This window comes from Diplotaxodon limnothrissa, linkage group LG9, assembly GCF_057381915.1.
Source record: "Diplotaxodon limnothrissa isolate DT_005_m linkage group LG9, D_limnothrissa_male_GT1.1, whole genome shotgun sequence".
In the NCBI taxonomy this organism is placed as follows: Eukaryota; Metazoa; Chordata; class Actinopteri; order Cichliformes; family Cichlidae; genus Diplotaxodon; species Diplotaxodon limnothrissa.
In genome coordinates, this window is record NC_140604.1 from 26,114,633 (window position 1) to 26,129,874 (window position 15,242).

At 42.8% G+C, this 15,242-nt stretch overlaps 1 protein-coding gene across 1 annotated transcript in view; it reads right to left on the minus strand.

Moving 5' to 3' along the window:
- Window positions 1–15,242, minus strand: part of arfgef1 (ADP-ribosylation factor guanine nucleotide-exchange factor 1 (brefeldin A-inhibited)) — a 51,761-nt gene that overhangs the window by 15,372 nt on the left and 21,147 nt on the right. Inside the window, exons 5-16 of the mRNA XM_085362941.1 lie at window positions 14,627–14,806; window positions 14,150–14,203; window positions 11,809–12,166; window positions 10,807–10,932; window positions 9,972–10,219; window positions 9,452–9,585; window positions 5,649–5,883; window positions 4,125–4,224; window positions 3,694–3,833; window positions 3,497–3,605; window positions 346–547; window positions 140–251 (exon numbers count right to left, since the gene is read on the minus strand). Of these exons, the coding sequence (XP_085219067.1) occupies window positions 140–251; window positions 346–547; window positions 3,497–3,605; window positions 3,694–3,833; window positions 4,125–4,224; window positions 5,649–5,883; window positions 9,452–9,585; window positions 9,972–10,219; window positions 10,807–10,932; window positions 11,809–12,166; window positions 14,150–14,203; window positions 14,627–14,806 (1,998 nt within the window). The remainder of the gene's footprint in view (window positions 1–139; window positions 252–345; window positions 548–3,496; window positions 3,606–3,693; window positions 3,834–4,124; window positions 4,225–5,648; window positions 5,884–9,451; window positions 9,586–9,971; window positions 10,220–10,806; window positions 10,933–11,808; window positions 12,167–14,149; window positions 14,204–14,626; window positions 14,807–15,242) is intronic.

The window sequence follows — 15,242 nt, forward strand, 5'->3', positions numbered from 1 at the left end:
GCTCTGAGATCACTGTGCGGTTTGTTCTTCCTCACTTCAACATGCCAAAAGTCTGGACCCAAATCTGTGTTGTGGTGTGAGCAGAGAAGCAGATCTGTACTCTGTTTTAGCTGAAAGTAAGAACCACATGACTTCTTACCGAATCGAGCCTCTCCTCCTGGTGCAAAAACTGAGCAAGGTCCTCGGGGGTTGTACCCAGCATGCCTTGCTCCTGAAGGTACTGAATTCCTCTCTTTGGTTTCTTGTTAAACCTATAGAAGATCGAGAGAAGGACAACTTAATGAAGCTAATGCCACAGTTATCCGGAGGATAAAACGATTACTCCGTGAAAGCGGCACCCCTTACAGGTCGATGCCCTGCTCGATGATCTCCTTTTGCTGCTTGAGCACTTCAAACTGCTCTGGGTTGTCAGTACCAGACATCTGCGTGCTGTAGCTTCCGATACCGGACGAGGCTGTGGAGTCCAGAGAGTTAATGCTCCCATAGCGGTTTATGGTCTCCGGAGCCTTGGACTCTGTGCTTTCTTGTTCTGATGGTTTCTCTTGGCCTGAGGAATAAAAAAGAAAGAAAAAAATACACCAGATAAGACAACGCAGAAGGGACGACAGATAAGTGGACATATATGATAATAACAGAAAAAAAAGACTATTGTTGCAACTCCCAGCAAACATCATAGAAGCGAGGCCTTTAATTGAAACTCTGGCACAAGCATGGCCTCAAGGCTTAAAAAACAGCTAACTTAAAGCTAGTACTGCAGGAGACAAACTTCAGTCATTTAAAAGGGGGAAAACTGGACCAAAGAAAATGAACCCAAGGTCTACTTAATGATTTTTTGTTGTTGTTGGCAGGGAGGGTATGAATGCAAGCGTTACTCGAATCCGTGCACAATCGCAGCTTAATGAATTCCAGAAACACACATTTATTCACACTGTCGGAGCAGGTGCAAGGCAGGAGGGAGGGGAGGGGTATTATAAAAGGTGGGTTATCTGAAAAGCTCCAGGTCGTCAAAGGGAAAGCAGAAAGAACTTAGACACCAATAGAGGCTGGTTTCTTAAGCCTGCTGGAGTAAGCTCAGGGATCTGCTGCTGCTGGAGCGAGTCCACGCTGTAAGACGGAGGGAGTCTGATTACCTATCGGAAACTCTTTAAAACATTCAGGACAAAGCCGCAGTAATGTGAGCTGGCACTCTGTGTCCACTCCCCGGCTTACAGAACGGAGGGAAAACAATGGGGGAACACAAGCTGTGCGTCGGGGAACTACTTTATAACGTTTCCATCAAAACCAACCAGCAGCATTTTCACCTATTAGTAGTTGTGGTTAAATTCAAACACGGTTTTTGTTACAAATCTATGGGTGTAGCTGGGCAACAGGAAACTCTCAAACACAAGCTATGTAACCCAACATTAGTACAAAACTCCCTACGGACACAACGGGTGTAAAACGAGCGACACAAACACGTTCCAGCAAACACTCCATACTGCTCTACTGTTACCTGCTCTTGCTTTGAAGTCGTTCACAAGGAGAGACAAGGGACAGTTTAAAAACAGGGGATGTGATATATTGTACTGCTATACTCTATTTGTAACCACAATTCATATTCCACATTGTAAAATAAAAGAAAACAGTGAAAACTTCTCTGTCTGAAATTCGGCGGCAAACGTAACATTCAAAATTCAAATACTAACCTATAGTGATGTGCGATACCACTGATTTCCTTTCTGATCCGATACCAAGTAAAATTCAGGGTGGTATCAGCGATACTGATCCGATACCGATACTCTGTACAAAAACTTAATGTTTCATTGCATTTCATAATACAATATATAATTGTATTATGTAATTGTAATAATAACATAACCATATTGCTTCATAATGATTAGAGGACATCAGACAACTTGTTTTTATTGCTTAATAATGCAGAATAATCATATAGAAACAAAAAAAAAAAACTGACGCTATTTGAGCATGTTGCCTGCCTGCAGCACTAAAGGACTCTGCGAGAGACGTCGGTCTCGCCCTAGCAGCACCTGTCCCTGTCCTCCTCTTCAGTTCGCCTCAACATAAGCTTATCATATTCTGTGATGTGATTTACTCCGAGGTGTTTGACGAGGTCAGTGGTGTTGCCACAACAACGTGTCCACACAGGACTCTGTTTGCGCTCAGCCATTGTTGTGAGTGTGCACGCCAGGGGCTGCCACACATTTATACAGCCGTATTCCGCATATGACTATGAAAGGCGTAAGAGGAAGTAGTTCCTTCCAAATTAGACGATCCGAATTGTATAGTTTCTTTCCACTGCGTTCATTTTAATGGAAAAACTACAAATTTACCCCAGAGTACTAAAATATCGATATTAAAATATGAGAATCGATTCTAGAACATAAATTGCTGGGATCGGAAGAATCGATATTTCAGTATCGATCCGCACACCACTACTAACCTATGAGTTCCTGCTAGATTGCTAATGAGGTGGCATAAGTTTTGAAATAGAAATAGCGCCACTGTGAGCGAACACAGCTGCCTATGCTAGTTAGCCCTGTTAGCCCAGCCTGAGGCTAGCCCATGGGCTGCTCCAGAAGGCTTCTGGGATATCTTTCCAGTGCTTTCACGCAGCTGTACTCTTCCTTAGTTTGAGCAAACAACAGAAATCCTCCGATGTGCTGAAAACCCAAGGGCCAGTCTGACACTGAAGATATCTTCAGTCCACCCCCCCCGCCTCAATCATGGCTCGGCCTAAGGTATCGTTCTTTTCAGGATTAAACCTCCTGGATTAGCCTGTCTGCGCCAGCCTCTGGGCATTATCCCGCTGCTTCGAGCGGTGGGAACCGAGCTGATGAACGTTTGCATTTCTTCTTAAGAGTTGTAGCTCTCCCAGATGAATGCCAGCTGTCCACCCTGCCTCTGATTGCAACTATGCTGATGGAGCTTTATCGCAAACCAGTAAAAACCTTTAAAAGCCTGAATTATGAAATTATTGCTAGAAATGTCTACATTTTGGAAATAGGAGTGTTTATCAAAAATCTGGCAAATAAAAAAAAAAAAAAATGCAATCTTAATTAGCATAACAGTGTTTAATTAGCATCATATTTCCTACATTAGGTGGAGGATTGAAAAAGACGGAGGCTACAAGGCAAAAAATAAAATTAAGGTACCCAAACACTTCCTTTTATTTAAGCTTTAGTCATACATTCAAAGCTCATTCTGAAGATTTCAGTAATATTACAGGCTTGTGTCCTGATGTATTCATTCGTGTTATATGTTCTGTATTCTGCAATTTAACCAAACAGTCTTCACTGTTATTTTTAAGGAATTACTACACTCTCCCCTGCAGTAACACATTGTTCTGTGTACAGCTAGCCTGTCTTGGATTGTTTCAAACTACCAGCCAAACACTGATCAGTGTGCAGAATACCAATGAAGAGGAAGGTTATGCCTTGTATTCAGATCAGGTCTGATGACTGCCAGACAGTTTTGATAAAAGACACGAGTGTCTCACCGAGGCTGGTCTGGGAATTGGGGTTGACGTATTGGTCTTTACTCCACTCCACCATACACTTCAGGATTGACACTAGACACTCAAGGCCTTTCTTTCTCAGGGTCAGCTCCTAGAAAAGCATCCCAACAGTTTTTTTCAGCCCAAGATTGTGAATAATAGCAATAATAACTTTAAATTAAATAAATAAATAAAATCACCTGCTGGGGGGTTATCCCAAGCTCATGGCCTCCACGACCTTGTGCAATTTTCGAGAGGTCGTTGACCAGCCGTTCAAATATGTTAGCAGCATTCAAGTCACAGTCATAGTTCACGTAGATGTCCACCACACTCTGGGCGTCTGATGGGACAGATGGGAGCCAGATGGAGTTTGGGAGTGAAAATGTGGAGGGTGAATCAATAGGCATACATATAAAGATAATAATTAATCATTAGATGAAACTGCAACTTTGTTACGACAGTCACGTGAAAAAAGAAGCAGTTCATATGAGGTATTATTCAGCATTTCTGTACAGCTAAAAACTTTTTTGACAACTAGCAGATATATCTGCACCACATCTAAAGCCCCAATCAAAGTACTTCTATTTTCTAAATGACACAAAGAGAAGTGAAAATAGAGAGAGACGCCAACCTGCACATATTCTAGTGAGGGTTTGTATAACCATCCATTTGTGGTCATAGGAGCTTGTGGACGTCTCAAGAATATACAGGAAAATCTCCTTGAAGAACACCTGTTGAGAGAGTTCATGTGACAGTGTAAACATGAATCACACACACAAGGAGAGGTAAAAACAACCTTCAGTTGCCTGCATAGCCAAAAAAAAAAAAAAAAAAAAAGAGAAAGCCCACACGCAACCCTCCAGAAGCAAAACACGATTCCCCTCGAGTGGATACAACAAATATAGCAGGTGGATGTCAAATGTTCGACAGTTAGACTCAGAAGAATAAACTGTAGGCAGAGGAGGAAGAACGTTACAGCAGATATGGTAACAGCCCGTCAATATCTCTTACCACTGAAAGATGCTAGATATAAACATGAAAGATACACATATATACTGACAGTTCTTCACTGTAAAAACAAGTCGATCAAAATTTTTTTCTCTTTTAAATGTGGCGTTTAACACCTCAATTGTTCCTGTGTTTCCTACAAAGTGAACCAGGTGCCAGATGAACTAGTTGGCTGATGAACTAGCCAAGTAGTTCATCGGGTTTTCCCTGCACATCTAAGTAAAAATAAAAGAGAGAAAAATATCCTAGCTTGACTCACCATGGGAAAAATATTGAATGACTTCTGGGTTCAAAACATTTCTTTGTACTACGTTCCAGAGACTGTTAGTGCAGAAACTGCTGCTTTCTATGGCGATCCTTTCTGTCGATACCTTTTTGCTATAAACGGCACTTCTTTGAAAGTCCAAAAGTAGCCGGGCACAAAACGACTTGGGTCTCTAAAGCTAATTTTCCCTTCATCAGTAATGTACAAGGAGGATTTCTTTTATTACTCACACATTTACACCTAATAAGGATTTAAGTGTGCCGACACAGGTCGCTGCCTTCCTAGATGTTTGCATTTTTAATACAGTTGTAAGCTGCATTATTGTCAGACAAGTTTAATAGTAAGTAAGACCCCAAATAAGAGGGGCTGCATGTCTTTGTGATGAACCTCTGAGGTCTATGGATGAAGCCTGCTAACAAAGAAAGGAGATATCAACTGAAAACTCTTCTTCTGTCACTTACATAATCAAGATGGCAACGACTGAAATACCAGACTTAACGCTTCCAATTGTGTTACCACAATCATCTTTTATATACAGTTTATGGTCAATACTTTCATAAACTATATGGACAAAAGCACTGGGTCACACCTACTGTTAGCCATGCAGTGTGCCTTTACAAACACAACTGAATACGACTGTGATGCCGTAACAGAAAGGAAATGAAAGCATTTAGGAACCACAGCAACCCAGCCGTGAAGTGGCAGACTATGTAAAGGTCCCCGAGTGCAGTCTCTGCTGACTCAATAACTGCAGAGCTCCTCTGGCATTAACATCAGCACAGAAACTGTGTGCCGGGAGCTTCACGGCATGGGTTTCTATGGCCGACAGCTCTTGTGTAGGAGACCCAGTGCTTTTGTCCAAACTTAAAGCAAATGCTTTACCTCGATTTGCATCTTGAGGTGTGTCTTGAAGTGAGAAAGGAGAGTGAGGAAAATGGAAAGAGACAGTTCGAAGACCTCAGGCACAGAGGAGACCCCATTCTTGGACAGAGCCACACACAGGTACTGCTTGATGGCGTTTATGAACATCTCGTTGGTCTTAAAGATGGGCCCGGCGTTTTGCAGGATGGACAGCAGCAGCTGGAGGGACAAGACCTTCGACCGCAACTCGTGGGACCTGAGACGAGGACAGAAAAGAGGAAGTTAAAATCTTTGATGAAAGCAAGGGGAACAATTGATTCCCCTTCGGAAAGTTACAAAATTAAATTCATCCACAACAATAACATAAGCTTGTTATCATGAATTGACTGTCTCCTTTGAATAGAAAAGAGGGCTTGAATTAAAACACAAAAAAATACCCTGTGCAGTGGTTTGTTTGTGCGCACATATCAATGTGTGAAGCTTCATCTTCTATAGCAGGGGTCGGCAACCTTTCTAATGATGAGTGCCATCTAAAATTTCCTCAGAAGTCAATGTGCCATATCAACCGTTGCATTAGCAATAGATTTAATAATGCTCTACATCAACAGCTACACACTATATAAAACAACTTTATAGAACTATATTTCTAAACAGACGTTGGCATAGTGCAGATCAGCTATTTTGATATGTAGAGCCAAATACTGTCAGTAAGGCCTGTGCAATGTTCTTAACACAGTTAAACTTGTCAGGTAGTGATGCCCAGCAGGTGAAAATGCAAGCTCCATGAACACACACAGCTGTGGATTCCAGCTGCGTTCGTAGTTCTGCAAACTTTGACCCCACAGAGTCGAGCTTTTGAGTTCAATCAGCTGCATTTCGATGTCCTCTGTGTCCAGCCAGTTAAAGAGAGACAAATCCAGCTGCTCGCTAAAGCTTTCTGGTTAGATCAGAAAAGAAAACATTGGTCCATACACCTGAAAGTCCCGAAGACGCATCGTGAATCCTGTCTCGAGTCCATGGATGTATCAGTGTATTTCCGTGGTGCTGATGCTGCGCTGAGCGGACAGCTCCTGAAGCATTTGTGTCGGAATGTGGAAATTTCAGCATCGCTTGAAAAAACTGCCAGCTAGCCACGTCCCTCTCACAGGTAGGCTACGTTATTTTTATCCAATTACAAGTTGAATCTGGTAGTTGGGGTTGTTAGCTAAGATACCGTCATTAAGAAGAACAACTGACGTGTCTATGCGAGCTAATTTGCGATGTGCACCGGTGGCCCGGCCATTTATTTTTTAATGCTCCTTCTCAGATTAATTCACCGCGTGTCGTGCCATCAGTTAAACCCTTCACGTGTCAGCTGTGGCACGAGTGATCAGGGTTGCAGACCCCTGTACTATAGCATTTTACAGATCCAAATCTGCAATAACGCTCAGCGCTGGATAAAACAACCAAAAAAATGTATCTAATCATCTGCCCAAGGCTTTTAACCATGAAAAGTTTTCGTCACAAAATGCTCTTGGCAACCAAAAGAGAAACAAAAATCTCACTAAAACAAAGTACCTATAAGTGACATGATCTGTCCTTCAAGCAAAGTTATTCCACAAAGTGGGAAAAGTGTAACGCACAGTAAAACTAAATCATGCTGTATCTCTGCATCAGAGAGTTAAAAACTTCAACAGCATCAAAGAAATGCTCGGGAAACCAAATCAAACGCCCCTGCGCGTATAGCGTCAGCCCGTCTGAACTGTTTTCCTGCAGCAGCAGGACGAAACGAGTCAAAAATCACACTTTCAGCTACTTTATATTCTGGGTTTGGCTGCTTCTGTGCAATGTCTTCCATCTCTGGCAAGCAGACAAATTAGGATTTATGTGGCACAACAACAGGGTGCCTCTACTTCTCTTTCAATAGCCAAAAAATATGGAGCAAAGGAAAACATACTGCTTTATCGCCAACCAGATTGTTGTGAAGAAAGAAATGCAATGTTAGTACAATGCAAGAAAACTACAACACTAAAAGCATTAAAATAAGAAAGAAAAACGCAGGGTTAAGACAGCTGGCCTCCTTTTCATACCCAAAGACTACATCCGCCTTTATTTTAAGTTTATCCCCCTTAGGATATCCAGAAAAGAGTAGTTAGCACATTGGTGGTTAGCAAATCTAGAATAAAAATCAAGTATTTCTTCAAATTTATAAAACAATAAAATAAAGTAGTTTCTGATGGTGATAATGATAATAATAAAGCCACACTTTCGCCTGTGTGCTCCCTCATGACAGAGTGACAAAGTGTGACTCATGAGGCAGAACAGCCTTGTTAGGAAGGTAAAAGGTTTCTGTCTGGCACTGACACGGCACATCAGTGCTGAGGTAACTGACGTGGCCTTCATTAGACACACACACACACACAAATGGGCACAAACACACAAACACCATTCTTTCTTTTGAATTTTCAACATTTTCATTAAAAAGCTATTGAGCAAAGGACTGAGATTGCAGTTCATTTCACCGGATTAAAGTAAAATAAAAGTGACGGATGATTAAATAAACGGAACAGTAAACAAACCAGCCAGCAGAGCCTGAATTGAGTTTCACAAAGAAACCAGATGCGGGAAATCCAGTTTCTCAAAAGCTATAGCCATCAGGTCAAGCCAATCGCATGCCCTTTTTGGAAAACCAGAGATGGGTCAGAAGAAATATTACATGAAGGCACATATCTAATTATACTTTTCTGCTGTTAAAAAAAGGGAAGCAGTTAAAATGGGATGAAACCAGGAAGTGATTCAGAAAATGCTGAGTGATGGCTCATTGTCTGCCTTATCATCATGTATCAGAACACTGCAGTTATCATGGGAGCGATCCTCATTTTAAACCATGACTCACATTTGTGCATGTCTATCCCAAAGATGAAACCAAATAAAAATCGAAGCTTTTCATTGGGGGCTTTACTGGAAGCACAATACATCACTAATTCATTTTACTAACAAACAAAGGTTTTTGAAGGAGAATGTCAGCTGGAAAGCATCCAAATAAAACTGATTTTCCACATTCTTTTAGATAACCACATTAAAAATTTCATTTATTTCTCATTAAATGTCAGTAATATGTTTCTCCACTGCAAACTAAGTAATCAAGATTGGGATACAGCAATGAACTGATAGAAAGTAAGTCCAAAACTATTTGGATAATTCATTATTTCAGTTGTTTAGCAGCAAAAATGTTTTACAGTTAGGTCTTACAGTTAATCACTCAGTCATCCATCCATTCATTAGTAGAAGTCGAAGCAAAGACCCAAAGATCTTCCTCCAACTGACCACCTCCCCTCTTAGGTCTACAGGGGGACACCAACGCGCTCCCAAGTCAGAGATATAATCTCTCAAGTGTGCTGGCTCTGTCCTGAGGTCTCTTCCTGGCAGGACAGACCCCAAACACCTCACCTAGGAAGTGCGGTGCCACAAGGCCCAGTCATCCAACCGACAGGAGGGGTTTGGTGCTATGTGGACCGAGGTGGAGCTCTTTGCCGTCCGATCCTCAGTTATTAAACCTGACTTCAAGTGAAACCTCAAATGCCTCTGACATAATTTAAGAGAGTCTGCTTGATGGGTTTTCACAGGCATGAAACCAAACAGAAGTCATTTTATGTATTTTTTACTGCTGTGTCTAAAACTCAGCATTATTTCAGTATCAGGCTGCTATCACACCTTTCCCTCCTAACACAGCATAATTATCTCACTTTTTTTTGCATAAGTCAAAGGAGTCGAAAATATTAACCAGAAACAGACGAACCAAATAACACACAAGAGCAGTCATTATGTTTAATTTGTATCCTTACTTCGGATCAGGTGGCCCATCTGATAGCGGTTTCATTGACAGCTTGCAGAGCGAGCGAAAGACAAGAAAGGCATCTTTCTGGAGGATGTGGGAGAATTTAGCACCTGGCGGCTGGCCCGGTGCTGCTCCTGATTCCTGCAGACAAACCAGAGAAACAAAAATACTTTTAAAAAATGCCACTTTCACTCTTTATATCCTGTTGAGTGCTTAACATAAACTGTGTGTGATTATGAGCTTCCAAATCTATTAGATTTCTTTAACAGCAATCACTGAGGAGTGTAATCCTGCATAATTGGTCACATACAGCTGAATGGAAAAATTGTAAATACATAAGAATTGTAGAAAATAGCTATTTTAGCTTAATTTAAAAAAAACAAAACAGGTATTCAAAGTGTGTGTGACATGTCTTTCATCATGCTTTTGATTCAAATAGGGTAACATAAAGGTTCACAGTCAAAGCTCTGATCATTTGCAGGTGATGTTAATTTGACATAAAGTAAGCAAGCTGCGTTTCCTGGTACCTGAGTGTCGTTGGATGAGACGGAGAGTCTGTCATCAGGCAGGGAGGGGGTGAAGCTGGCAGAAATAGGTGTGCCGGGGATGCCGTTGGCATGGACGTGCTCGCTGTCGCTACCCACAGTGCCCTCATCCTCCAGGGAGCTCTGGGTGCCCTCTGTTGCCGCTTCTGCAGGCTCTGACTCTGCTGGCTCCCCCTCGCCACCAGACTCCTTGGTGTCAGAGCACAGGTTTGCTGGGTCCAGGCAGTGGCCTGCAGGGTGAAGTTGAATCGACAGGGGTGATACACTAATCTGTAATATTTAAACACCTTAAAATGATCTACAAAAGGGACACAATTTGTTTTTTATGACGAGAAAAGCAGTCTAGACTTAGTTTGACGACCTGACGAATTACAAAGAAAGAAGACAGCTCTGGAACATAACCGCCATCTTTCATCTGAGGTTAGTGAAGCAAAGAACTATTCTTCTGTGTGCTCAAAGAATTTTTTTAGGTTTTTAAGCTTTTACCCACAAAGAAAGAGCTCTTTGCTTTTCCCATACACCTCCACGAATGAGCCGCGGAAGTGTCGGGAGGAGAAATTATAAGATAACACTCTTCTAACTCGCTAAGTCTGGGGTAAGCTTTGCACAATGGCTGCAAATCTGCACAGGTTTTTGAGAATTTAAAGATCTCCTACTCCGACAGCAAACTGAAATCTACTTTCAGGAGTTGGCCTCAATAAAGAGCAGCTGGTTGCTGGTTTATTCTTCAGTCAGCCACTTTTTTCACGACGCAATTAGTCACTGCCTTTAAAAATAAAACACCGATTTAAGCAAACAAGCAACAAAGAAATCTTACCTCCTGCAACAGTATTGACCACCTCTTGCAGAATACTTTGGACTATTTCCTGGGCTTTCTCCTCATAGTTTGGGGTCTCCCTGTCCTCCTCCTCAGCTGCCTCTGCATGCTTCTGGGCTGCTGCACCTAAATAAAAACCATGTAAAGTCTGAGTGTACGCCTTGATACGTTGTACATGCAGTCCTGTGAAAAAGAAAGTTCTGTATAGAGTCTCGTGAAAAGCTAGAGGCTGGAAAAAATGGCTTTATTAGTCTTTCATGTTATTGTGGAAGAATTTTGGCCCACTCTTCTTAACAACATTGCTTCAGTTTCTGGAGGTTTGCAGGAATTTGTTTATGCACAGTTCTCTGAAGGTCTCACCATAGCATTTGAGTCAGGCTGAGGTCTGGACACCTTGATTCTTTTCTTCTTCTGTCATTTTGTTGTAGATTTGCTGCTGCACCCAAATTATAGCTTAGAGATCTTTTAAAACCGCGTGTGGAGTGCAGTAAAAGGGGCCAGCATGCAAAAAGTTACAATGTCACTAAAAAACATTTTTATTCTCCTCTTCAGATTCTACAGTAGTTCCCTCATTAAAGGAGCTTCTGCAACACTATCTGTAGTATCAAATATCTGCAACAGAAAACACTGGTTCTTGCAGTTTCTTTTTAATTATTACACCAAACTGCAAAGCATTTTAAGCACGAGGCTTTTACAGTTTGCATTCAAGGTGCTGTTTACTCTGGACAAGTTGATACAACTCAAACGACATGCCACGTGCTCTTGAACGTTACGCCGTGTGCCTGATATATTTAAAGCGACAGTTAAACAGCACTTAGCTGTGAGAGAGTTGATCGCTTTTAGTGGCCAAACATGGTGGCACAGGGAGAGATTAAACTTAAAAAACAAAAAAGCAAGATAATGGGTTCATAATCAGGGAAGAGATATTTTGTGATTGTCCGTGTCTACTGACAGAGAAAGAGAAAATGGAAAAAAAGGAAGAAACTCTGCGTGCAGCCTTACTTTCTGCCGCTGCAGTGGCTTGGTCTGCCTCGGTTTGTTCACTTTCAGCCACGCAGAACTCTGAACCGTTTTCTGGGTCTGGGTTCTCTCCCTTCTCCTCCTGCTCCCTCTGCTCCTCCTGCTCTTTGAGGGCAGACCTGCCGCTGCTCTCCGGGGCCGGTGTCGAGGGCGTCGATGGGGTGGACGGGGTGGTGATGCTGGGAGTCGGAGGGGTGAGGGGCCCGTTGGCCTCCCGTGTCGGACCCTTCGCCGGCGAATGAATGTGGGTCTGGTGCTGGGCGGAGTCTGGCTCGGTGTGCTGAGTGACTGGGGAGTGCTGCCTGTGCCGCTCTCTCTCCAGCTGTTTTGCTTCTTGCAGCTGTAAGCAGGGGTGGGGCCCACACACACACGCACACACAGACAAAACAAAACAGCAAAGCACACATAGACAGACAAAGCATGCAAAGAACAGCAAAAGCATCATAGAAGACAGACGCATGCAACACACAGACACACAGAGGACAAAAAAAAGCAAAGGTTAAGCATATAAACAAACTCATCAACAATTACAAGTCTGATCAGCCTGTCTAGATTCCCTGAAGACTCACTGAGCCACAACACTCCCAGATGTCAAAGCAGAGAACAAAAGATGACTACAGATTGTAGTTGTAGTATACAAAAAAAAAGCAGTACAGTTTGCCAGCATACATCAGATGTGTGTTCATATGGAGATGCGTATGAAAATGCACGCACTGAGAAGAAAGACATGCCATTAAAAAAAACAGCAATCAGACAAACTTCGAGGAATCGGTTCATGCTGGCCCGTGTCAACGGGGTCTACTCTAACCCGCCGGTGCTGCAAAATATTTCTGGTGGAAAAACGGCTGTCCCGGCTGATGTGTCACAGCTGACATGTGCAACCGCTGCTTCTGACGGGGAGCGCCGCAAAGTGTTGCCATGCTTTAGCCGGGCAGGGCACAGACCAAAAGTGGGTCATAAATCATTTGCACATGCTCATAATCTATTAAAAAAAACATTACATGTTTGTGAAAGTTGTGCTGATTGCCTCCTGGAAAAGGCTTCTGAGAAAACAAAGAGATATTTAAGAGAAAAAAAAACAGTTTAACACTTCAGTGCTTGACAGCAAACACCGATCCGTACGAGGAAAAAAAATAACTACGAGCAGCGGCAAGAACAAGAACCCAGTGGTGCATTTTGCCATCTGAGCGTGCGTGTGATGATTTGCCGACAATAAAGGTTAAAAGGCAAATGACAGACTCAAGAGTCAAAGAGGAGAGGCGCAGCAGCTTGAAGGGGGGGACGTGGGTCACAGATGAAAATACAAACAGTGTGACACATTTACCAAACAATGTGATCTTTCGAGCTACGGCGACTCTCTTTCGAATTCAGAGCTTTAATTAGAAGAACAAATGAGCCAAAATGAATTTGTTTCAATGAATTAGCCTGTCTGTATCCATTACTAGCCATAAGACACAATTACACTATCAGTATTATTACATTCAATCATTTGACTATTACAAAGCAAACCAAAAACTGACTCCTCTCATTAAACTCGTTGCGTCTTACTCTCAAATCAACACTCTCGATAATTAAACCAGACTGCTGATCTTGTCGCATTAAATGTAATCGAATAGATTCAGTGACACGGCATTGCGAATGAAACGATTAGTATTGAATACGAGTGACGGTAGCGGGACAGGACGAAGGCGCCTCGACTGGGAGGTTTGGGCGAAGACAAACTAAGCTCATTATTTAAATGCCACCTCAGTCGGATAGTGTGATAGCTGTGATCACAGCGTGCAGAATACTTCTACACACAGACACACAAAGTGGATCTCCCTGTGCAGCAGCAGCAGCACTGGGCAGGCAGTGACAGCACAACAATAGGCCTCTGCCTCAAAGTCTGCCTCGTCTACCGACTCCTGCCTCGCATTTCTCCGTCTGACTCGGTATCAATGGCTCATTGTTCTGAAAGCCCTCTCAAGAAGCAAAGCATAAGAAAACTCGTCAGGAATGAGACGGGCGCAGCTGCTTGTACAGCGTTTACCGCGCCCAGGTGTGACTGTAAACTAAAATGTTAACTGGTGCGGGAGGAAAGCGAGATGATTTGTGGGCAAGTCAACAGAAGCCACAGCAAGCATACGGTGGAAGAAGTGCACAGCATACCTGCTCCTGTGCGGTGCAGGAGCAAAAAGGAGGAGAGAACGGATGAGTGCATGGATGGATGAGTGAGGGAAGGAAAAAAAAAAAAAAAAAAGCTCTAATGCGCAAACACAGATGCACAGAGAAGAGTTTAGAAGAGGTCGGATCAGGCATGTCACGGCAGTCCTGCACGCTTTACCTGGCGGTCACGCTTTCTGGAGGCCAGAGACCAAGATAGCCTGTGATTTGTAAGCTATGTGTCCAAAAGGAAAGGAGGGAGGCAGGTGAGGAAGGGGGGAAAAAGTGTCATTCAAAAAGAAAAAGATGACATTAGAGCAAGCTTTTTTTGCCTTTTTTTCTGAAGGCAATAACTAAAATGTCCCTCTGGACACAAAGCAAACAACAGATTTTAATTAAATCTGGTGGCTCGAGTAAACCAGTCACAGAAAGCAAAGACATTATTTCCAATCCACTCTGACTCCAGATTTGACTGCAGCATAGATTTGTTTAGGCTAGCGCTATAATTTATTTAATACTCATATTAGCTTCACTGGCTTTTATGCATTAGTGACAGCATCAGTGATTCAGACAGCCGCTCCAAAGATGAGCTGTCCATGGTGTCTCTACATAAACAGAATTCTGTGCGATTCGGTGTTTACAGAGGCTTCGAACATACTGCTTGGTTCTCCATGCGTGCGAAGATAACGTTGAGCATCTGTGTGAGCGTGGCCTTGGCTGTGGTCTGATTGATGAGGTTCTTGCTGGCCAGGTAGATGTTGTAACAGGTGCGGACGGCCTGCAGAACAGTACCCTCGTGGATTTCTATATGCTGAGACGTCACCGCTGTCAAGAGAGCCTGAAAGGAAAGACCAAAAACTACCATTAACTGCTGACGCAGGACGAGAAAAAGCCGAGAATCGCAGCTGCGCAAAAAACCAAAAGCCAAACACTGATGCAGTCAAGAACAGCTGGACGTTTCAGCATTCGAAATCTTAAATGCAAACACCTCTCAAAAGTATAGGGCTGTGCGATATGACCAAAATCTCATATCCCGATATAAGACATTTATCGTCCTGACAACGATATAAATCACAAAATCTTCTGTAAATTCTGTGAATCTCGGGCAGCTCGACTTGCGTAAAGTGTTTCCAGCTGGGCGTCGTGTACCTGGAGACGAATGTTTTAACCGATGCATGAAACTACACATTTTTAGGCAAAGGTTGTAACGGCCGCCGTTTTCTTTGTGAGTATTTATTACACGCCGTGCTGCGGGGAAAAGCCTGTTCTAACGT